At 40.7% G+C, this 26,174-nt stretch overlaps 1 protein-coding gene across 1 annotated transcript; it reads left to right on the top strand.

Moving 5' to 3' along the window:
• The first annotated feature begins 379 nt into the window (after window positions 1-379).
• LOC134800611 (myrosinase 1-like) lies at window positions 380-16,724 on the top strand. Its single transcript, XM_063773096.1, has 9 exons — window positions 380-539; window positions 1,266-1,432; window positions 1,968-2,225; window positions 3,332-3,420; window positions 4,022-4,169; window positions 4,844-5,004; window positions 5,912-6,064; window positions 15,969-16,060; window positions 16,577-16,724. Exons 1-9 carry the CDS (start codon window positions 418-420, stop codon window positions 16,722-16,724), a joined length of 1,338 nt encoding a protein of 445 aa, XP_063629166.1. The 5' UTR covers window positions 380-417.
• Window positions 16,725-26,174: the final 9,450 nt, after the last annotated feature.

The following is a 26,174-nucleotide window of genomic DNA, read 5'->3' as shown; positions in this document are numbered from 1 at the left end:
ATAAAACAAATATATATATATAATGTAATGGAAGTAAATAAAATACAAAAAAATACTGCATGTTATAAGATTTGGAATAATAGTTTTTTTATTGTATTGTTTTGTCTGCTTCGAGCGACACCTGCGTGTTTGCCCAGAACGTGCAAGTTGTGGAATGAGCTATGACATGGGGTTCTCAGAAAAGGTTGGCAACGCTGGTGCTTGCTAGGTTATTCTCTACAGGTGAGCGTTCAAATGTTAGTGAATGTCCTAGTGTTAGAAAATAAATTGGTTCACGAATGTACATAAGTATTTTATAAAACATTTATTTACATACAATATATATACAGTGGTACTACTAAACGAAAGTATTTAAGTTGTTTTAGAAGTAATAAATTTACCTATGTTTTAGACAAAGGCGAAAGCATCTGGGACCGCATGGTCCACTCTCGCCCGGAATACATATACGACCGCAGCAACGGCGATGTGGCATGCGACTCCTACCATCTGTGGCAGGAAGACCTGCGACTGGTGCAGGAGATGGGATTGGACTTCTACAGGTATCCAAGTGAATAATCCTTATCACCTCGCAGGCGGGAGCCTAGCCAAGTCACGATAATTTAGCGAAATAGAAAACCTAAATCGTAACTTAAAAATATCTTCTTCCTCGCGTTATCCCGGCATTTTGCCACGGCTCATGGCAGCCTGGGTCCGCTTGACAACTAATCCCATGGTTTGACGTAGGCACTAGTTTTTACGATAGCGACTGCCATCTGACCTTCCAACACAGAGGAGAAACTAGGCTTTGGGATTAGTCCGGTTTCTTCACGATGTTTTCCTTTACCGAAAAGCAACTGGTAAATATAAAATAATATTTCGTAATCGTAAATAAGTTCCGAAAAACTCGTTGGTACGAGCCGGGGTTTGAACCCGCGACCTCCGGATTGATAGGAGTCGCACGCTCTTACCGCTAGGCCACCAGCGCTTCGAAATAGTACGAAACTTAAAAATATGTCGGTTGCAATAGCTTCAACCCTTGATGAACTGAGAAATGGACGAACGGAGACCGACAAGACGAACGGAGAATCGGACAAATGGTGTAGAATTGACCTGGCGGCCTAGCCAAGGTGACAATCGCTATCGCTTCGCCATCGAATCGCTTTGTGTCTCTTTATCACTCTTCCATATTAGTGCGACAGTGACGGTCGCATTTCGATCGCTACGGAGCGTAAGCGATTGGCACGTTGGCTACGGGGCCTGTAATGAATATAAACGAGCGTTCTCAGGTTCTCTATATCGTGGCCTCGCCTGCTGCCGCTCGGCTTCAGCAACAAGGTGAGCGAAGATGGCCGCCGGTACTACGGCGCTGTCATCGACGGGCTGCGCGCGCGCGGCGTCGCGCCTCTCGTCACGCTCTACCACTGGGACTTGCCACAGAGACTACAGGAACTCGGTGCGATCTTATCAATCAATACACTACCTTACGAAGGTCGAGCAGATCGTAAAGTATGTACGAGTCAAGTCCGGATTCGTCCTGAGGGTCGAGAAGTTGGAATCTCGACACAGTGTGGATTTTAATTCTTTTGTGTTGAGCGTTCCGACTGAACATTTAGCGACCTTCGCCAAGGAGGAGTTTTGTAAAGTAATGCTTCCACAGTCTATGCTATCTATTAAATACGGTGCAGAGTCAGTTTAGACGCACTCCATTACCTTTGTAGGTACAAATAAACGTTCAATTTTTTTTTATTAAAACCAACCAAACGTCTATTTATTTTTCCTTTAGATTATTACGTAATTCAGGGTGGTTGGGAGGTTGGCCTATTCTTATTTCTTTTAGGTTAGTTGTACAATCAAAACTCAGTTACTATCTCTATATTTGGAGATTATTTAAAATAAGCTTAGCCTTAATTATATGTAAACTTACGTGTTACTAGTTATATCTTACATTCATTCATGACAAATAAATGGCGCCTTACTGAACACCTTAGGAGGCTGGACGAACCCCCTCATAGTCGACTGGTTTGCGGACTACGCACGTGTGGCGTTCACCCTCTTCGCTGACCGCGTGAGCACGTGGATCACCATCAACGAGCCAGGCTCCATCTGCGATGTGGGCTACAGGGGGCTCCTGGCGCCGGGGGTCAGAGACCACGAGGTCGGGGCGCTGTTGTGCGCGAAGCATGTGCTGCTGGCGCATGCCAGGGCGTACAGGGTGTACCAGGAGGAGTTTAAGGCCAAATATCGCGGTGAGTTGAAGAGTCAAGCGCACAGACTATACAGTTACAGTGTGGTGGGCAAGTGCATTATATATATATATCGGGTGGAACAGAACGAAGGACTTTTGCGCAAACTGGGAATTGTTCAGGCCACGTACTTTATTTTTCACTTATTAATCACGTTAATTTTCTTAACGGTTTTCGAGATACAGTTTGTTAAACATTAGTGCGAAAATCTGTAAGTTTCAACCCTAACAACTAGATCCTATTGAATGACATGACATGTGTCAATTTAAAATGTAAATAAATTTGTAGGGTTGTCACTGATATAAAAATATGTAATTTTAATGATTTTGTTTTACTTTTAAATCCAGCTTTACTATTATAATAACTCGATTGTAGATCACTTAAATAACACTATCATTTCAGCTCAGTCTCTAGAAATGTTCCACCCTGTATATATATATTATCGGGTGCGGATATTTAAAGGCTCACATCCGCGGACAATTATTTTTAAAAAACGAAACGTTTAGTATTTCAGCAAGAATATAGATGCGTTATATTAGGGTCCCGTTTTTACCCTTTGGGTACGGAACCCTAAAAACAGTAACTTGGCCGACTTTTCTGGATCTAGACGATTTCGTTATAATTAATGACATAATGACGAAATTACCTTTTAGCACTTACGCCGCTGCTAAAACGTTCCTGTACCGAATTGTTTTGGATGTTGAAAATAATGCGGAAGTTCCGCGGTTGCGGATCCCGATTATCAGGTCGTCCGGCCTGAACGAAATCACAAAATACCCGATAGTCGGGTTTTCGGCACTGAATGTGTTAAAGTGGCATTTTATACAATTTTTTTTTTGGTTTTAACACATGATACACAAAACATAAAAGGCTGGAATCTCCCATTAAGTATCAAGATACTTGTGTCGGGAATTTTAGGCCAAAACATTCAAATAACACGGAGACGAAAACGAAGTGATTCTTAGACATTATTACCTGAGGGACTACCGCGAACCACGTTCGACGTGTTGCCTCTCTGTCGCACTTGTAAATTTGTACGTAAGTGTGACAGGGAGGCAGCACGTCGAACTTGGTTCGCGGTATCTGATACGATTCTTACTATTTGTCAGGTGAACTGTCGATTGTGAACCACGAGATGTGGTTCGAACCCAAAACTGACCAAGACTTGGAAATTACAATACTGGCGAGAGAATATTCAGTAAGTATTACAATGTAAATATAAAAACTAGGTACATATAAGCTTAGAGAATATAACCAAACGGAGTGGTCATTAACAGGCGTTCCCCTCTGTCGAAAATAGGCGGCCAATGGTCAACCACATGTCAACCACATGTATGGACTGACGTTTATCTGACATGGCTATGTTTACGTTACGTATACATTTGATGTGCCCCTCCCCCGCAAAAAACGGCAGACTATTTTGTACCGATAATTATAGACATGGCGTCTCCGTTCATATAAGCAATAAGCATATATTTCCTTAGTTTTAAAATAGGAACTGTGTTTTTGCTCAGAGGCTAAGCCTGGCTTTTGCTCAGAGGCTAAGCCTGGAGGTGCAGAGGGGCAGCGCCACAAGCGTTTTTGCGACCATGCCGGAAGGGAGTGATTTGGGGGGAAGTTTTAAGTTGTGTTTTGTGTTAGCATAAGTTAATTTAAGGCAAACATGTTAATAAATAGTAAAATATGTATATATCTATATAAGTATGTATATGGTCGCCTAGCACCCATAGTACAAGCTTTGCTTAGTTTAGGGCTAGGTTGATCTGTGTAAGATATCCCCTATTATTTATTTATTCCAGTTCGGGCGTTACTCACACCCCATCTATTCCGCCGCCGGGGGCTGGCCGCCCGCTTTAGAGAGGTATATGGCAGACAAAAGCAAGAAGGAGGGGTACCCTCGCTCCAGGCTCCCGGCGTTCACCCCAGATGAGATACAACTCTTGAGAGGTAGGATTGGGTGCCTGTTTCACAAAGGTTTTTAAAGGGTCGGCAACGCGAATACGGTAACTGGCCCCGTACACAACATGCCAATCGCTAACGCTACTTAGCGAACGAAACGCAACTGTCACTGTCACGTTAATGGCTCCTCTACACGAGTCCGCCGGCCCATCGTGTAGAGGAGCCATAATATGGAAGAGTGATAGAGAGACACTGAGCGATTGGATGGCGAAGCGCAAGCGATTGTCACCTTGGCTAGGCTGACTGAAGCTTACCATCGGACGGGCCATATGCTTAGACTTGAAAGTGATAGTTAGCCATACATTGCGAAAATGATTAATAGAATCAGGCGTTTACTTCGCGACAATCCATATTAATTAAAACAAAAATATTACTTTGCTAAGCCGCGAAATAATAACGTGCTAGTCAATCAGTGCTAACCAACCTGTTATACTTACTCTTACTTGCGTATTTTTACATGCAATTAATATTCCCACCCTCCCGCCGCAAAAATAAATACGCAAATAATTATAACAAACCACCACCGAAAGTACAAAACTCGACTCGTGTATATCGCCGCTTTACGATGCATACTCAGGAGATGACCGACCTGACTAGACCGTCAACATCTCCAAATTCTCCTTCAGCCCTTCCCTTTTTGATCCCATTTTACTTTTATAAAGGATCGTTTGACTTCTACGGGCTGAACCACTACACGTCGCGCGTGGTGCGCGCCGCGGCGCCCGGCGAGCGGGGCTCCTTCATGATGCGCGGCGTCGAGGAGGCGGACGCCGTGCTGGAGGCCAGGCCCCACTGGGAAACCGCCGCGGCTTCCTGGTTGAAGGTTCGTTTTAACTCATCGTCATCTTCCTGGCGTTGTCCCGGCATTACGCCACGGCGCATGGCTGGGTCCGATTGGCAACTAATCCCATGAATTGACGTAGGCACTAGTTTTTACGACAGCGAGGGTAATCTAGGCCTAATTGGGATTAGTCCGGTTTCCTCACGATGTTTTCCTTCACCGAAAAGCGACTGATAAATAAATCAAATCAAATTATATTTTGTACATAAGTTCCGAAGAAGTCGTTGCTGGTATGAGCCGGGGTTTCAACCCGCGACCTCAGGATTGCAAGTCGCACGCTCTTACCGCTAGGCCACCAGCGCTTCGTTTTAAATACCTAAACAGAATTTATAAAGCAATAAGCAGGTCTTCATCAGCAGTTCTACTTCTTCAAATGCAACTCTGTCGGCAATGCACGAGTTATCATCACAGAATATCCAAATTATTTCACTTCTGAATATTGGAAGAGTTCCCTCGATTCCTCCACGATCCCATCATCACACCCGAACTTGATGACAATGGAAACTAATGTGAATTATGCTCTTTCAAAAACAAAAATATTTTCCCAAGGGGCTATTCATAAATTACGTCATTTCAAATTAGGGGGGGGGTCTGGACATCGGATGACGGTAGCATGAAGTAGGAGGAAATGGGGTCATTTGAAGCGTGATTTTTGGATGATTATAGGGGGGGGGGGTCCAAAATCGTCAAAAATCGATGACGTAATTTATGGACAGCCCCCAATCAGTCAAGTCAACTTTATTATTTTAAATTAAGATTGAATCTTCAATAATCATAAATTTTGAGATGTGGCCGTATTGCAAGCATGCGGCGATAAAGCAATGATCCCGACGAGTTGACAACTTCCTGTTTTTGGGAGAACATTAATGAACCCATCTTCAACTTGCAGGTGAACCCAGAAGGTATCCGTAACCTCCTGAAGCTGATCAAGCATCAGTACGGAGACGTGAAGATCCTGATCACGGAGAACGGGTACTCCGACACCGGCCACCAGCTCGACGACGGCGACAGGGTGAACTACTACAAGGACTATTTGGAACAGGTGACAAAGTCCATTGATATTTGTACGAAGATTCGTAAAATTCGGTTTGGCCGGTCGAAGTATTTAGCAGATGGCGCCATCTTGCCCTGCCAATCCCTAAAAAATTGTCAAATCTTTGCTTTTCTAAATGAGATTTTATGCCCTGGATGACAAACAAATTTAACACATATCAGTGAAAGAATAAGGATCTAAGTCAAATGGCGTTTTAAAAGTTTTAATCTTCTGTCGAAAGATGGCAGTCAATTTACTGTGGCTATAGTAGCTACATAACGTCGGCCTAAATCGCAAACCTCGTAACTCCTCCGGGGGAGTTACGGAGTTTGCGACTATAAGTAAGTTGTCCAAGGTAGCAATTACTTATTTCCTTGAAATGGAGTTACGAGGTTTGCGACTTAGGCCGACTTAATTTACTTTAACAATCCGTCTCTATTTAAAGTTCTCTTTGCTCTTACCTAGGCTGTCAGGTACATATGATACAATACGACGATGTATGTGTACGAGGTTCGAGGTACGCGTCCATTGCCTTAATAACCGACTCTTGATAAGCGCGACCTCCAAAAAACCATTTGTGAATGTAGCACTACATATATAGTGCATAATTATTTTCCATCGCATTATCACCCATATAACCATTCCAGTCGCAGAATCACAAAGTGGTAACTAAATGTCAGATGTGTCGTAACAGAGTCCACACAATGTGTCTAGAATTGTTTCGAAACAAAGTGTCGTCGCCGTGTCTACACTTTTCCGTAACAAGGTGTCGACACATTTGTGTGCACTTTGCGTGCGGTTTGCGACTAAATCTGACAGCAAATTTGTGACAGCAAATGTCAATATAAAATACCTCTTGAAAACCAAGGTTTGTCAAACTACTATTAGTGTCTCGTGTGCTCGTAATTCTAGTAAGTCATCATGGGCAATGCAAATGATAATAATCGACCGAAACCATATAAACACCCAACACCCGTCAACCTTTTACAGAAAAGTTTTTAAAGAAATTCAATAAGCTACTTAGGTCAGGCAACGAATGCTCCAAAAGTTGTAGAGGGAAATGCTCGGAACACAATTTTTGACTCCGTAACTCGGTTTGACAAGTTAGGAGGTGAACATATCAAAAGTCCCCGGCCGTAGCCCTTGAGCGGGGGGGAGAGAGGGGGCTTTGAAGGTCCCATTTTCCCGTTTTTCGATTATATCTCGGAAACTATGCATCTCAGCGACATGGCCACTTATACAAAATGAAAGGTAATTTAATTTGTTACAAGTTTATTCCGTCAATTTTTTCGATATGTTGAATAGTTTTTGAGATATCCGCTCTTGAAAGTTTATTTAGGGCTCTCAATTTTATCTTGATATATCTATATCAGTGAAGGTGCTAGGCCGTGTTTGGTATCGTTTTCGTATAAATCTGGGGTGCTGAATCCATTTAAGATATCACATTGACACCATTCCACAAAATAAAAATAAATCTTTTTAGGGTTCCGTACCTCAAAAGGAAAAAACGGAACCCTTATAGGATCACTCGTGCGTCTGTATGTATGTCCGTCTGAATACACAAAATAGTTCTTTACCTATAGATGACAGGAAAACCTATTAGAAATGTGCAGTTAAGCGCGAGTCGGACTTAATGTACGGAACCCTTAATACGCGAGTCCGACTCGCACTTGGCCGGTTTTTTTGAAACTCTTCTTGACGCTTAACCGCTGAACCGATTTCGTTGAAATTTGGTATAGAAATAGTTTGCGTCCCGGAACAGGACATAGGATAGATCTTATAACCAAAATCATCTTTTGAAGGTGTGAAAAGTGGCGTGGAAATTTGTACGGGAAATCAATAACCGCTGAACCGATTTATATGAAATTTGGGATGGTCTACATCTTTGATTTAGTTAAAAATGATGAAAAAACATGACTTCAAACCTAAACTTAAACAGTATTAACTTCAAGAAGTCAATTCTGAATTCCCCCCTACACCTCATTTCACACCTTTAAAGGGTGATTTTTGAGATAACTTATTATATCCTGTCTCGGGACTCAAAATATATGTGTACCAAATTTAAATTAAAACTGTTCAGCAGTTTAAGCGTGAAGAGGAGTTTAAAAGAAAGTATTTTAATAAGTTTATATGTTTTTACTTCGGAATGGTGTCAATGTGATACCTTAACTAAATTTGGTACTGCGAATTTATACGAAAACGATACCAAAACATGGCCTCGTAGCTTTACTGTTGTAGAAGTGAAAATAAAATTGAGTGCCCTAAATTCTTATTACTTGGCCAAACTTGTGTAGAAGGAAAAGGTAAAATAAAAGTCTTCGGCAGGAATATAAGACACAAATATATTTTTTTTTTGCGTTACTATTTCATTCATCAAATATAAACATACCTTGATTATACTATTCTAGTGAGATCCTCATAGATAAACAAAAACATTTACTTAAAAAATTACAAGGTCGAAATGTCACGGAACTTTTTTTTTTTTCCTTTATTAAGGGGCTTTTTCGATTGAACGAATATGTCACCCCATAAAAAACAGACTTAATTAACAAAGTTAAAAGAAAGTAAATAGCTACATCTAGTTTAATTACATCACACATTTCTGTCCCTCAGACCGCACTTAACAATATTTAGTACCTTTTCAACAACCTCAGACATGGGGTTCGAAAGGTAGGTATTACATAACCCAATGGAACTGTCATTGTCATGAAATATCTGTCTTCTAAGTCGCTCATTTCGGACACACTCCATTAAAATATGATACACATCCTCGACGCGATTACATAAGGTGCATAATTCCGAATTCACTTTACGCATGAGGTAGGCGAACTTATTCAATGGAATGTGTCCAGAGCGCAATCTCAATAATAAAACTAGATCCTGCCTACACAACACACTATTATCAATCCAAGGAGAATTAAAGGGTTGTGGCTGTATTGTCTTATACCAAATACCTTTGTCCCTAGATCTCTCGTCGAAATATTCCTTCCACAATTCGCGACACTTTAATTTGACTAAATGTAAACAGTCATTATTGCCCCCATATAATGTTTCAAGTGAAATTCAATGCCATCGCTGCATGCCTGTTTTGCTAATGCATCAGCTGTCTCATTGCCACTTATACCTACATGCGATGGAATCCATTGCAATATTATAACTTTTGCCATAGATTTAGTAATATGTGAAAAATATAAACATTTATGACAAAAAAAATCTGGACACAATTTAAGAATCACCCAATTGCGTCGAGGAATCATCTGTATTTTTGCATGTTTCATTACCTCCTCGCTTCTTTTTTGTCCTTTGTATTCTGTAGCAATTTGTTAGATCTGAAAATAAAGATAACTTGCGTCGTCACGGATGTCGATTTATAGGTTTTAGGGAGTGCAGAATTCGAAAACGATGATCATTTTATAATCCAAGATGGCGGCTACGTATTTTGTCATAAAAGTGGAATCCAAAATAGTCATCATTTTCGAAATCTGCGCCCCCCAAAACCTATAAAACGACACCCATGACGACTTTTATGACAGTGCATGGCCGCCATTTTGGATTCCAAAATGGTCATCATTTTCGAAAGCGGGGCCCCCTAAAACCTATAAAACGACATACATGACGACTTTTATGACATAGTGCATGGCCGCCATCTTGGAATCCAAAATGGTCATCATTTTCGAAATCTGCGCCCCCTAAAACCTATAAAACGACACCCATGACGACTTTTATGACATAGTGCATGGCCGCCATTTTGGAGGATCTATATCTGAATCCCTAAAGTCTTTTCTCCTATTTATGCATTCCCTAATATTGTTTGTCATAATGATCAGTTGTTCTAACACTCGTATACCCTAATTTTGGTTTCCCTATTATCGAATGGCCGATATTTTTTTGTCCTAATATGTTTTTCCCTAATGGCACTTTCCATATTGAGTATTTATCCTAATGTTATGTAGCATAATTATTTTTTTGCCTAATTATTGTTAGGCCTAAAAATTATATATCCTAACCATCATGTTACCTAATTTTACTTAGCCTATCGTTGCTTGACCTAACACTCGTATGCCCTAATTTTGATTTCCCTATTTGGTTTCGTTTTTAAAATGCTCGCAGTTCCAACCTAACCTAACCTAACCAACTTTTGTGGCAGCAGTTCGTTTTTGCGAGGATCACAGTTCTAACCTAACCTAACCCACTTTTGTGGCAACAGTTCGTTTTTGCAAGGATCGCAGTTCTAACCTAACCTAACCTAACCCACTTTTGTGGCAGCAGTTCGTTTTTGCAAGGTTCGTATTTCTAACCTAACCTAGTTTTAACAGCAGTTCGTTTTTACAATGGTCGCAGTTCTAACCTAACCTAACACACTTTTGTGGCAGCAGTTCGTTTTTGTGAGGGTCACAGTTCTAACCTAACCTAACCCACTTTTGTGGCAACAGTTCGTTACCATTCATTATGGAAAGTAATTGTTATGATAATTGATCAATAGGAAAAGTAACTGCTATGAGAATTGATAATTAGGGCAATAGCCATTAGGTCAAAACAGTTAGAGCATATTATTTTATGCCAAACATTGTTAGGGATTTCGAAGAATATGGTAAAAATCATTAGGGATCTTGATAGTTATGGTACAAATGCTTAGGACAAATGAGTCTTAGGCTAACCATTACATTATGGAAAATAATCGATATGACAATTGATCGTTAGGGCATGTGCCCATTAGGACAAACCAGTTAGGGCAAGTGACTTTAGGACAAACGTTGTTAGGGATTCAGAATGACACCCCATTTTGGAATACAAAATGGTTATCATTTTCTAAATCTGCGCCCCCCAAAACCTATAAAACGACACCCATGACGACTTTTATGACATAGTGCATGGCCGCCATTTTGGATTTCAAAATGGTCATCATTTTCTAAATCGGGGCCCCCTAAAACCTATAAAACGACATCCATGACGACTTTTATGACATAGTGCATGGCCGCCATCTTGGAATCCAAAATGGTTATCATTTTCGAAATCTGCGCCCCCTAAAACCTATAAAACGACACCCATGACGACTTTTATGGCATAGTGCATGGCCGCCATTTTGGATTCCAAAATGGTCATCTTTTTCAAAATTGGGGCCCCCTAAAACGTATAAAACGACATCCATGACGACTTTTATGACACAGTGCATGGCCGCCATTTCGGATTCCAAAATGGTCATTATTTTCGAAATCGGCACTCCCTAAAACCTATATATCGACACCCATCTCGACTTTTATGACAAAGTGTTTTGCTACCATCTGCATGCAAGACATTTCTATTATTTTTACGTACAAAAATGGCCCCCTGTCAACTTTCAATCGAGATTTAATCGATAATTTATTCGATTAATATTCAGATTAATTCAATTTCAATCTATGTTAGGTCGACTAAACTAATCGCGATTAAAATTTGAGAATTAACTTTTTTTATTCCATTAATTAGTCGAATAAACAGTTAATCGATTAATGCCCATCTCTGACCACGGCATTTTTACACTTTGAGAATATCTGAAAACAAATCAACACAAGGAGCCATTTTGCAAATCCAGTAACATACCAGTAACTTTGTTATTACTTTTGACAGCGCGTGTCATGTGTCAACACAGAGTCGACACAAAGTCGAAACATTTGTGACTGCAATATTTCTCAGCCTTGAACCATATTTATACATCATAATTAACAAGTTTCGTAGTATGTAAAGCGTTATTTCTGTTATTTAAGTATAGTATACGCATCGAAGTACTAAAAATGCTTCAAATAATATAGTTATGAACACAGGCACTGAGAAGTAAACAATTTCATTTCCGGCTAAACTAAAACAATGGGGTGGCGCGTTGATTATATTACACTTAGTTTATCAAATCACTCGAGCAGTTTAATTCCCCATAATAATTTAAGTCATATTGTAATATAAATGCAAACAATATATAATTACGTCTTGTAATCCGTTTAAGAGATGGCGTATTAATTCAAAATGGTCATCATTTTCTAAATCGGGGCCCCCTAAAACCTATAAAACGACATCCATGACGACTTTTATGACATAGTGCATGGCCGCCATCTTGGAATCCAAAATGGTTATCATTTTCGAAATCTGCGCCCCCTAAAACCTATAAAACGACACCCATGACGACTTTTATGGCATAGTGCATGGCCGCCATTTTGGATTCCAAAATGGTCATCTTTTTCAAAATTGGGGCCCCCTAAAACGTATAAAACGACATCCATGACGACTTTTATGACACAGTGCATGGCCGCCATTTCGGATTCCAAAATGGTCATTATTTTCGAAATCGGCACTCCCTAAAACCTATATATCGACACCCATCTCGACTTTTATGACAAAGTGTTTTGCTACCATCTGCATGCAAGACATTTCTATTATTTTTACGTACAAAAATGGCCCCCTGTCAACTTTCAATCGAGATTTAATCGATAATTTATTCGATTAATATTCAGATTAATTCAATTTCAATCTATGTTAGGTCGACTAAACTAATCGCGATTAAAATTTGAGAATTAACTTTTTTTATTCCATTAATTAGTCGAATAAACAGTTAATCGATTAATGCCCATCTCTGACCACGGCATTTTTACACTTTGAGAATATCTGAAAACAAATCAACACAAGGAGCCATTTTGCAAATCCAGTAACATACCAGTAACTTTGTTATTACTTTTGACAGCGCGTGTCATGTGTCAACACAGAGTCGACACAAAGTCGAAACATTTGTGACTGCAATATTTCTCAGCCTTGAACCATATTTATACATCATAATTAACAAGTTTCGTAGTATGTAAAGCGTTATTTCTGTTATTTAAGTATAGTATACGCATCGAAGTACTAAAAATGCTTCAAATAATATAGTTATGAACACAGGCACTGAGAAGTAAACAATTTCATTTCCGGCTAAACTAAAACAATGGGGTGGCGCGTTGATTATATTACACTTAGTTTATCAAATCACTCGAGCAGTTTAATTCCCCATAATAATTTAAGTCATATTGTAATATAAATGCAAACAATATATAATTACGTCTTGTAATCCGTTTAAGAGATGGCGTATTAATGTCACTTATTTTTAACCGACTTCAATTTCATAGAAGGAGGAGGTTCTGTATTCGGTTGTGGCTATTTTTTTTTTTTTTTTCTATGTACGTTCACCGATTACTCCGACATCCGTAGTCCGATTTGAGTAATTCTTTTTTTGTTTTAAAGGAGCTACCTCCGAGTTGGTCCCATTTTAATTTGGTTCTGTTCTGATGATGGGATCCATGAGGAATTGAGGGAACTCCTCAATTTTTAAAGGCACATGCATGGTGTTTTGGGCGTTTTCTTAAGCAACTCGAGCACTTTCTCCCGAAAACCACTAATTTGATGAAGTAGACCTGATGATGATGATTATTTTGATGATAATGATGATGATTTCTTTAAATGTAAGTATGTTCACCGATTACTCCGGCACCTGTGATCCGATTTGAGTAATTCTTTTTTTGTTTGGAAGAAGTTACCTCCACGGTGTTTCCGTATTATTTTTGGTTCTGGTCTGATGATGGAATCCATGAGGAATTGAGGGAACTCCTCAATTTTTAAAGGCACGTGTTAAGTGATTTCGGGGTTTTCTAAAGTAACTCGAGCATTTGCTTCCGAAAACCACCAATTTGATGTACTGCAACTGTAGCCTTACCACGAGTTTGACATTGACATATTCGCTAACGTCTTATGCATCTAAATGTAACTTTTTATGCATCTCGCTCACACTAAGGTTAGTACGAGCGAGATGCATAGGAAGTAAGTTACACACATGCTAGCGAATATATCAATGTCAAACTCGTGGTAAGCTGGTAAGGCTATTACTGATCGGGGGTTAGGGTTAGGAGTTAAGGGGTCAGAGATTAACGGGTCGGGGAATGGCGGTTGAAGGGTTGCTGGTTCAGGATCGAGGGGTTCCTGGATTAGGGGTTGATGTGCTGTGAGGTTGAGTGATCGGGGGGCTGAGGGATTGGGTCAGTGGCGGGGCGGGCGGATGAATTTAGTTGACAGGAATTATAATTTCCCAGACGGACTCGAGAAAATTCCTGGTTCAGGGTCGAGGGGTTCCTGGATCAGGGGTTGATGCGCTGTGAGGTTGAGTGATCGGGGCGTTGAGGGATTGGGCCAGTGGCGGGGCGGAGGATGGATTTAGTGTAGTAGTGACAGGAATTATAATTTCCCAGACGGACTCGAGAAAATTCCTGATTACATACATATTTATTAAAGTAAGAGGTACACGAATTTAGTGTTAAACATGATCTTGTTTTTCATTCATGCGTCGCGCTCTTAACAATACGTTAAAACTAAAAATGGAAAAATAAAAACTTTTTACAAAAAAAAGCAAACCGACTTCAAAAAGGATGAAATAAAATATTATCCTTTTTGAAGTCTATGCGTTACCAACTGATATGTTTGAAGTCGGTGCCAAGCCAAGTAGTAACAATACCAGTCAAAATAATCAGCTTTATGGCTATAAATCCCATTAGAACTGCACTAATACCTATTACAAATGTGTAAGTAATTTTGTCTGCCTCTTTGTCGCCTTTTCAAGGCTAAACAACTGAACCGCTTTAGGTGAAATTTGGCAAGAAGGTAAATTTCTTAAATTGTTTTATATTTTGAAATGTAGTCCTCTGGATAAGGGACGGGAAATTACTCAGTCCCAATCTCACACTTGCGTGCTATAGACTGTTCGAGCATTAGTAAGAAATGCTCTTTAAAAAATACGACGAAAAAAAATGCATTGGATTTCCACCAATGTGCCGACAAACATGGTACAGACTGCGCCAAGAAGGTTTGATCGTGTGTTCTGAGGTGTGTTCTTAAGCCTCCTCCACACTCGTGCGCGAATCGCGGCGCAAAGCCGCGAACGCGAGTGTGGAGTCCTGAACGCAGACCTGCGAAATCGACTCCACACTCGCGTTCGCGGCTTCGCCCGCGATTCACGCGCATAGTCTGGAGGGGGCTTTAGATACAATCGACGTCAAAGATATATTTACACTTTTGCACCTTACTCCTTTGTAATAAGGCGAAAAGTGTAAACATATTTTTAACGTCGACTGTACCTACAGAAAGTACGTTCATTGTCGTCGTGTAAGGCAATCCAACGTAGGTACATCCTTATCGAATCGCACCAAAATCATGGTATGCTTCAAAATTTGGCTTGGCACCGACTTCAAACATATCAGTTGGTAACGCATAGACTTCAAAAAGGATAATATTTTATTTCATCCTTTTTGAAGTCGGTTTGCTTTTTTTTGTAAAAAGTTTTTATTATTTAAGTATTTTTCCATCTGACAGTTTCCATTTGACAGGAACAAAATGAACGAATGAACGAATGATTTTGGCATAAAGTAGTCGCAAACCCGAAACAATGTGTGCACACGGCGACCACACTTTATGTCACTTTGTGTCATGTGTCGACCCTTCCCCATTTCTGGTAACTGTGTCGACACGGCGACGACTCTGCGACTGGAATTGTGACCGAAACAGATGGTGTCGACACAAGATGTGTCAACACCGCGTCGTAACGGCGACTGGAGATGGTTGTATGGGCACTGAAACGTACGAACGTGTCTTATTGCTATCTCAGTCAGTCTCGGTACAAAAAGTACTGAGGTTGACTGAATTAGCATGACAAATACGAAAGTATCCGATAAAATACGATGGAAAACAATTACGCGCTACATCTGTACACTTGTAACTATTATTTATGAAAGCAGAAGAATATAAATGATCGTATTAGATTCATAATTTTTACATATTTGCCGTAACTTATTTTTAAAATGTGTTTTTCAATTAAAAGACACATCAAGATTGTTTACCTTATTTCTAATGCTAAAAAAACGAACTATAGGTTCTCTTGGCCATCGCCGAGGACGCGGTGCGGGTGGTCGGCTACGCCGCCTGGACGCTGTTCGACAACTTCGAGTGGACGGCTGGATACACGTACGTCTACTATATTCAACAATATTGATATTTGACATCCGTAACTTTATCCATACAAGAACAAATAGCTACAACTGAATACATAACTTCTTTCTTTTTGAAATTGAAGTCAGAGAAAGTATTAGCTACCAAACACACACACACACACACTAGCAGGCTATGGGGTCGTCGTATTTAAGTAATGTATAATTATAATATTTTGCACTTCTTCCTTTACAAACGTTAATGTGTTATGTATGTTGTGGTATATGTGTAATGGCTCCACTACACGATGGCCCTGTGAGATGGCCATGCGATGGTTGGAGCACGCACTATGGAATGGGCCACGTGTAGATGAGTATGCACCATCGCTGCCTTCCTGTGATGTGCGGACAAAAAACCAACACCGTGGCCATCCCACCGCGCCATAAGCCATCCGATACCACTACCCTCGCTGGCCCATCTTAATGGGCCAGTATCACGGCCCATCGTGTAGAGGAGTCATAAGATCTATAAATCACATGACTGTGGTCTCAGGTCGCGCTTCGGTCTCTACTCTGTGGACTTCACCTCCCCGCGCCGGCCCCGCGCCGCGCGCGCGTCCGCGCGGTACTACGCCCGCGTGGTGCGCGCGCGCGCCCTACACGCCGCACGTGTTACTTACACACACAACACCACGGAGTAGATTTAGAATCATTTATTTCTTATTGAAAATGTACATTAAATTTTACATGTCAAAATAAAATGCATTCACAAAAAGATCGTCACAACACAATATCAATAATGTTGATATTGTGTTGTGTTTACAAAAGTTTATGTTTTAGTATTTTTGATCATTTTCAAGACAGTTTACTGAAATGAAACACAAATCAATTTATAATAATGTATTAATGCAAAATGTATTTAATAAAATTAGCTGTGTCAGCATTCACCTCGTAAATTATTGCAGGTGACTATAAAAAAACACCCTGTACATATTTATAAATAAAGAAATATTATAGGACAATTTTACACGGATCGGCCTAGTCCCACAGTAGGCTCAATAAGGCTTGTGTTGTGGGTACTAGACGACGATATATGTATATAAAATACTTATACAGCCTGTGGCTTGTAATACGAGCAAAAAATTAAACTGTAGGCTGTACTCCTCATACTGACCAACATTTGTTCAGCAACTTTTAAAAATAACTTGTGGTTTGATTTTTAATGCACTTTAAAGTTTATTCTAAGACGCAATGCATTGCGAATTTTGTTATGTTTAAGGCGTGACAAACAACGTCAATCCAGGGGCGAATTTACCCTAGGGCCATCCGGGCCATGGCCCGGGGCGCCAATCCGCCAGGGGCGGCATATGAGCCGTATGGCGCCCCTGGCGAATTGCATTTTGTTTTTCTTCCTTGACTTCTGGCTTCTGGGGCGGCGAAACGTATTGGCCCGGAACGCGAAATTTCAAAATACGCCCCTGCGTCAATCACAATGATATGGCGTGGCGATGGCGTCCATTGAAGATAATATTTATTTTGTATGAAAAATAGGAACTCTAAATACTTCATAATTTTTAAAAGTTGTTGAACAAATGTGTCACCGTTTGAGGAGTACAATCTATGTATTAATTATTTGCTCGTGTTACAGGCCACACCCGGTATACACAGAAAACATCCATAACTCAGGAACAAATATTTGTGATGAACACACAAATAAATGTCCTTACCAGGATTCGAACCCGGGACCTCCAGCTTCGTAGGCAGGGTCACTACCGACTAGGCTAGGAGGCCGTGAACTAAGAAACTAAAACTGACATAATATTTATTCTCGCCGCGACACACGGCACTCGCTCGTCCTGCGCGACACACGCCGGCACGACACCGGGAATACATCGTGCACGCGCATGCAAGGGAACCACGACACACACATCACACAGCCCACACCCGACACATGCTCCACCGGAAACTAGCGGATCACACTTCTCACTATTTTTGAACTACACTAGGGTTTTTAAAAGAAATGCTGTGTTCTTAGGTGGATTTGTAACGCGTTCTCATGTCGACTTGCGTACTTGCTGTGGGTATATTCATGGCGCTTCTGATCAGTGTGTATTCTCTGGTCTGGAGACTAAGTACATGAGTATTTTTTTCTACTAAAGACTACAACTATATCGCTTCTCTTCTGAATGTATTTTTGGTGAATGTGATTGCGCTAGTCTACATTCTGGCGACACTTCGCAACTGTCACATTGTTATGGCTTCGCTGTAGTATGCTTCGTCTGGTGTCTTCCATAATCTTAAATTTGATTTCTGACTGCATTTGTTGCAATGGCTACTCAGAAGAGGCTTCTAGCCAGTATGTGCCTTTTCATGTCTTCGTAAGGTTTGACTCTGACTGCACTTGTAGTCACAATAACTACATGTGTACGGTTTCTCTCCAGTGTGTATTCTTTGGTGAATTGCAAGATGTGTTTTCTGACTGCATTTGTAATCACAGTGACTACAATGAAATGGCTTATCGCCAGTATGTCTCCTTTCATGACTTCGTAAGGCTGAACTACCACTGCACTTGTAGTCGCAATGACTACATGTGTACGGTTTCTCTCCGGTGTGTATTCTTTGGTGAACTACAAGACTTGTTTTCTGACTGCATTTGAAATCACAGTGGCTACAATGAAATGGCTTATCGCCAGTATGTTTCCTTTCGTGAGCTCGTAAGGAATTCCTTTGACTGCATTTGTAGTCACAATAACTACATGTGTACGGCTTCTCTCCAGTATGAATCCTCTGGTGTGTTAACAAATGTCCTTTCTGCCTGCAACTGTATTCGCAATCGTTACACTTAAATGGCTTCGCCCCAGTATGTGTCATCATGTGTTGTTGTAAGTGTGATTTATTACTGCATTTGTAATCACAGTGGCTGCAATGAAATGGCTTATCGCCAGTATGTTTCCCTTCGTGATCTCGTAAGGTGTTCCTTTGAGTGCATTTGTAGTCGCAATAACTACATGTGTACGGCTTCTCTCCAGTGTGAATCCTCTGGTGTGTTAACAAATGTCCTTTCTGCCTGCAACTGTATTCGCAATCGTTACACTTAAATGGTTTGGTCCCAGTATGTATCATCAGGTGTAGTCGTAAGTGTGATTTCCAACTGCATTTGTAATCACAGTAGCTACACTGAAAAGGATTCTCGCCAGTGTGTGTTTTGTTGTGTTTTCGTAATATAGAACTAGCACTGCACTTATATTCGCTACTACATTTGTAAGGTTTTTTTCTAGTAATAATTCTCTGGTACTTGCGGTAATGCGTCTTCTGGTGATGTCGTAGTTTTGATTCATCATTGCATTTGAAATCACAGTCGCTACACTTAATAGGATTTCCAGCAATGTGTTTTGTTTGGTGTTTGTGTAAATCACCTTTACACGAACTTGTGTAACTACAGTGACTATAATTAAAATTAATCTCTAAAGAGTGACTCTTTAAATGAGTCTTCAAGGTTTTCTTGGAACTCGTTGTATACTCACATTCAGCACACATGAAATTTGTAACACCGTGTTCGCTTTTCTCGTGTTCCATCACAAGCAATTTGGTTTGAAACGTAGAATTACAAAAATCGCATTCAAATGGATTTGGTTCGGTTGACAAGTGCGTGTCTTTTATGTGTTTCCTTAAAATACACTTGTTTGTGAAATGCTTGCCACAGTGATCGCAGCCGTATGTTTTGCCGCCACTGTGAACAGTCGCGTCGTCACGGAGGCGCTCGAGCACCACGGAACAAGCCATCGCGAGCTGTTCCCTGGCGCGGGCGGCGCTGCCGTCCGAACACACTGAAACACAAAATAATATAAACTGATTACAATGCGTATAATTAATTTAACAAACATAACGACATTATGCAGAATTGTCAACAAAATAAATGTTTATTTAATTAAGTTCTAACTGAGCTATAACAAACGCAACCATCAACACAGAATTAGCGAACATTGAAAATACGAGGATATTTTAAGTTTATATGTATATGGATGGTAAGCGTTGGTGGCCGAGTAGATATGACTTCCAATTCGGAGGTCGCGGGTTCAAATTAGCTTATTGGTGCAGGATAACATCGTGAGAAAACCTGCATACATCAGCGAAGAAATTAAAATGTGTACATACCTATGTAAAGTCTCCAACCCGCAGTGGGCCAAGGTGGGGACTATAGCCCAAACCCTCTTGCGCATGAGAGGAGGCCTGTGCCCAGCAGTGGGACGTATATAGGCTCTGAATTATATATGGGTGGTACAAGTCCATAATGAATATAATACACATTACACATGTACAATGTAGTGTGGCTCGTATCGTACTATGTGCCCTTTAGTACCGTTTGGTAACTAAAAATTGGTAACCAGCTTCGAAACGGGAAAGAACTACCAATTCGTAACTGGCTTCAAATTGGGACTTTTCCATTACCGATTTGTAACCACGTTTGGTAACCGGCTTCGAAACGGGAAAAATAAATCCCAGGTTGTAACTGGTTACAAAATGGGACTTTTGAATTACCGATTCGTAACCACGGTTGGTAACCAGCTTCCAAACGGGAAAAAATATCCCGCGTTGTAACTGGTTACAAAATGGGACTTTTGAAGTGACCACCTAACTTTCTAAGGGGCTATTCATAAATTACGTCATTTCAAATTAGGGGGGGGGGGGGGGGTCTGGACATCGGATGACGGTAGCATGAAGTAGGAGGAAATGGGGTCATTTGAAGCATGCTTTTTGGATGATTATAGGGGGGGGGGGTCAAAAATCGTCAAAAATCGATGACGTAATTTATGGACAGCCCCTAAGTGGTGACAATTGGCATTCACAGATTTTTGATAAAATGTACAGTCAGCGAGAAATTATCATTAAAACTTAAAATGAACGTATGCAATGACAATGACAATAAGTCTGAAGTGCTTTCGTATGTACACCGTTCTAGCCTCGAATTGGTACAATAAACTCCGATCAGTGAGTGACTCTGTCCCAATACGTAACCGGCTACAAACAGGTAATTTTGGATTCCCATTTTGTAGCCAGTTACAAAACTTATTTACCAAACGGTACCACTCTGGCCCAATTCGTAACTGGCTACATACAGGGAATTTTAGATTCCTGTTTTATAGCTAGTTACCAAATTTAGTTACCAAACGGTAACACGCTGGCCCAATATGTAACCGGCTACAAACTGGGAATCTTGATTCCCATTCTGTAGCTGGTTACGAAATTTTGGTTACCAAACGGTACTAAAGGCTATGTGCAGCAGTATCTTGGTGTCGCAGTACTCACCCGACACGCAGTCCTCGTCACTCGCCGCGTCCGACACCTCCGACTTGACTGCTCGCACCTCCACTACAACAACAACTCTACTTCATGCTATGTCTTACAATTACAGTACACTTAAAATAAAACAGTATTAAAGACTCTCATTTGCGATCGTGGATTACCGCGATGGGGTTTCGTATATTTGGCCAAAAAGAATACTTGAATGAATGCATTTTTATGCAGCACGCGGTGTAGGAAACATCATGAGGAAACCGGACTATTCCCAATAAGACCTACTTTTCCCTATGGGTTGGAAGGTCAGATGGCAGTCGTTTTAGTAAAATCTAGTGCCTAGGCCAATTCTTAAGCTTAGTCGCCAAACGATCCCCAGGATACAGCTACCCCGGATGCCAACGGATACAGCTAGTATGGCGACCCCGTGTCTAACGGACGTACTTAACTTTCGTTGGGGCTCATACTGTACATTGGATCTTAAGTTAAAAAAGTCCTATCACAATCTACAGATAGCCTGGACTGGAGTACAATACCTACAATAATTAAGGGATGTATCTAATATTTACACATAAACATTACAAATTCACATTAGAAGGTTATTAATTATAACATCCAGATTGATATATCCCGGTATGTTGGTAGATTGTCGTATAAGGAAATCAAGGAGGCGGCCCTGGATAGAGTTAAATGGAGAGAGCTACACCGACAAGAGTCTAACTCTTAAATTTACGACGACGATTGGTAGATTGGTTCACCGATGGGAAAACCTTCCCAATGCTAGTTTGTGTATTCTCTACTAATTCGTTACACCGTTTCTGTTTAAGTTGGTACAGTCGCCATAAGATATCTCGGAGCGGCCAAGGTCCTCACAAATATCTGAACACGGACTTTAACGCCTTGACAATAAAGGCGTGTTCAGATATTTGTAAGCACCTTGGCCGCTACGATATATCTGATGGGGACTGTACTTACGCGACCTCTCATCACTTGTCTTATCTTCGTTCGTCGAATCTGGCTTGACTAGGAGCTCTTCATCTGAAACAAACATATTATTCGAGGTTTGTGTCGACGACTAAGTGATTTCGCACCACAGAACACCTAGTTTCAAAAGAAGTAGTATTAGAGCAATTTTTTCATGAAAATGATGCTGCCAAAAATACAGGGGAGCGGGGGACGAGGTGAGCGAGTCCCGTGCCGTGATTGGTCCATTCAAAGTCAAATGGAGTTAAACTACCGTATTTGTGGCAGTGTCCATGTCCTTTCCTAAACATCCTGGAAGGCAGGATTGAAAAGACAAGAGACGAAGGGAGACCTAGAATCACTTATCTCAGCCAAATAAAAAATAATGCGTCGTATGTGGAAATTAAAAGACTGGCACAAGAAAGAAATGATTGGCGATTGCTCCACCAACAAGAGCAAAGATCTTAAGTTATGATGATGATGATTTGTGGCAGAGGGGGTAGCGCGACTAGGTTAGGCAATGCTATGTCTGGAGGATGTCTTGTCTGTGTCTCGCACCCTCGCTGCGGGTCGTGCCTGGTGCAACAGCTCTGGTTCAGTATGGCAACCCTGCCAGTGATGGCCGTGTTGCATAATAAACTACAACTAATGTTACAAGCGGAACTCCTTTTCTAATAAGTGAAATTGGAAAAGGAGTTCCGCTTGTAAGATTAGTTGTAGTTTATTATGCACCACGGCCGATATGGCGAAATTTGAAATTTATTTGGAGTAAAATCCCATCAGTAGGGAATGCAAATCGGTTATTTTCGGTTATTTTTTGTATGGAAATTATCGGTTATTAACCGAAACCGCGGTTATTTCCATACAAAAAATAACCGATTTGCATTCCCTACCCATCAGATAGAAAACAGTATGAATCTTATAACTCAGGGTTTCCCATTGTGTGCCGCGGCGCCCTAGTGCACCGTACACAGTAAAGAGGGACGCCGTTAGACAATCCTCCTCACCATATTACTGATTTCAAACTTGCAAAGTGCGCCGCGGACTGAATAAGATTGGGAAACCCTGTTATAACCGCTAGACCGCTACATAGACGCGATCGCTGCAGGCGCATAGACGGCCGTAATAAACAATATCTGAACAAACTGAAGAAGTAATCTAGTAGGTACATGAAGCAGGTACTCACCCAACAGCGGCTCTCCCTCGTCGCTCGCCCCGTCTCCGGCCGCCATGTTTAACCGGAGCATGTCATCTAGAGCAACAATTATCGTTATCTTGAAGTGATTCATTTTATTTAAGGTTTAAGGTTTCCGACTCTTGAAGCAATTCATAATTAAAAAGTGGTTGAAAGGTATTAACTACAATCAAACTGAGATGCTGTTGAAGGTCATCACATATATAGCCTTACACACACACACAAACACACACGCACGCACGCACGCACGCACGCACGCACGCACGCACGCACGCACGCATGCACGCACGCACGCACGCACGCAGGCCGAACGAAAACTCTAATGCTCAACAATTTTCAGCCAATATTATAACCGGATTAACTGGAAGTCTATTTTCAACCCCTTCTGCTTATAATATTAGTTGTAAATTGTTTTAGTAATACATTTTTCGTCAGTAGCTACACTTGTGATTGTGACATCTGGTGTCAAGTAGTTCCACTTCCACTACTTCACGATAGATGTCGACTACGAAATAACGCGCGTTTTAGTAAGAAAACTGATGTATTGATGTACCACTCTTTCTTTACTTATATAAGGCCTGAGTTACACTTGTAAGTTTTACTTACGTAAGTAGGGACAAAGCTATTTGGTAGAATGAGATAACGATATTCATCTCTCATTCTGTAGTATAGCCGTGTCCCTACTAACGTAAGTAAAACTTACAAGTGTAACTCAGGCCTAACTCTATGGTTAAAACGAAGTACCAAGAGCACTAGATAATTATTACAATTACTCATTGTCACACTCACCTGATACAGGCTCACTGGTTCCATCTTCCTCCTGTATTTCAGGATTCTCTGGCTCGACTGCAGATTCTTCCTCTAGAGCAAACAAACACAACACAAATCACATCATCTTCCTGTTAAATGAATGCTCAAATGGAGATTTTAAAGAAGTCCAATAACACTACCTGGCAGGATAATATGCAGTCAACCCTTGGCAGGAGTGTGTATGGACCACCATCTAGCATTGTAGTTTAAAGTGTAATTGTTATTTAACAGACTTCTGTATAGAACTATCTCCCATGAATCAATTAAAACTGCATTAGAATATCATAATATAGAGGAGAAATATATAAATTTAGTAACTAATATTTATGACACAGTTGTCATTATAGGCTAAAGTTTTTACAGTTATTAAGTAGAGGAAATTTGGATAAATTAGGACCATGCTTTCAAATAGGGAGAGGCGTCCGTCTAGGACATCCATTGTCCCCAAAAATATTTATTGCAGTTCGGGAAGTTATATTGCACAATACTGGATGGAAAAAAATACCCTTGGGTATTAAAATAGGCTCTATGTATTTAAACCACTTAAGATTTGCTGACAACATCATATTATTTTCCAATAATGCAGAAGACTATCTAATATGCTACAGTGCCTACATCAGAGTAGCGAATCAGTGGGATTGGAAATTAACTTTGGAAAAACCAAGCTGATGGCTAACTGTAAGGAAATGATAGAATTAAAAGGAAGAAATATTAAATATGTAAAGGAATATATATATACTTGGGTGAACTAATATCATTCTTGGATACAGATACAGCAAAAATAGAGATGCATAACATTGAGTTGGAAATGCTACTGGTCACTAAACCATTTGTTCAAATCGAAATTGCCAATACCACTTAAAAAGAAACCTAGACTCGTGCATCCTACCAACATTAAAATACGCCTGCCAGACATGGTGTTGATACTTTTTGTATATACATATTATCTATTATCATAGTTATAAACTTATGACCTCTTGTAAGTGTACAGCATGCAACACAAAAAAAAGAAGGGATCACAAATAGAATTACTAATTTCACTACTTGTTTGATGTGTGGTGTTTCCCTACCTTTGATGTTCTCTCCCTGCAAACGCGCCTCCAGCTCCGCCTGGCTGAGCTGCACTTGCAGCTTGAAGTGGCTCGCGTCTCGCAGGCGGCACACACACGTAGTGCAGATGCCGCACGAGCCTGGGCCGCCCAGAGCAAGCTGCATGTTAAATAATCAATCACAAACATTTGCTAGTATTAAATGCTATCCCAACACTATTTCTAACAATAACATCAATCTTTAACTTAACCACAGAATAAATAATAGTACAGAAGACACTCTCTAACAAAACGAGTCTGTTACGATCAGGACAGATATGGCCGCTAGGTGGCGACAGTACCACGCGCGGCTTATGGCTAGCCACCAAAATTGGTGTGGAATGGATGTACTTTTAGCTACCTGTAACAAAGCGACGAAATCGCGGAGTGAGCCACGCCTGACTTAACTACATTTTAAGTGTATGTACGCTTACATTTATGTCGAAGCACCCTTTGATCATGTCGGCATATATCTCCGTCATGCCGAGATGTGTGTACGGCGTCGTCAGGTCCTTGTCCGGAGCACGCCGAAGGCAGCAGCGACACGCATACATCACTTCCATCACTGCAACTGCTACGCTATTTTGTAGCAAAAGTAGCTCACTCTAAAGTGATGCAAGCACGAACGAGTTCTATCAAAAGTAAATAAAACTAAACAACCGTGCTATGCTTTCGTTTCGTGGTTGTTTTCATTAACAAGTTAACCGTTAACCTAAAAAAAATGTTACATTTGACAGTTACCACTACCACAGTAGGGCTACCGCCAATACCGAAAATCGTCAATTGCGGGCATTTTTCTC

Source organism: Cydia splendana, chromosome 20 (genome assembly GCF_910591565.1).
Source record: "Cydia splendana chromosome 20, ilCydSple1.2, whole genome shotgun sequence".
Lineage (NCBI taxonomy): Eukaryota > Metazoa > Arthropoda > Insecta > Lepidoptera > Tortricidae > Cydia > Cydia splendana.
Note: the sequence above shows the minus strand (reverse complement) of the source record. Positions and strands in the feature narration are given on the sequence as shown.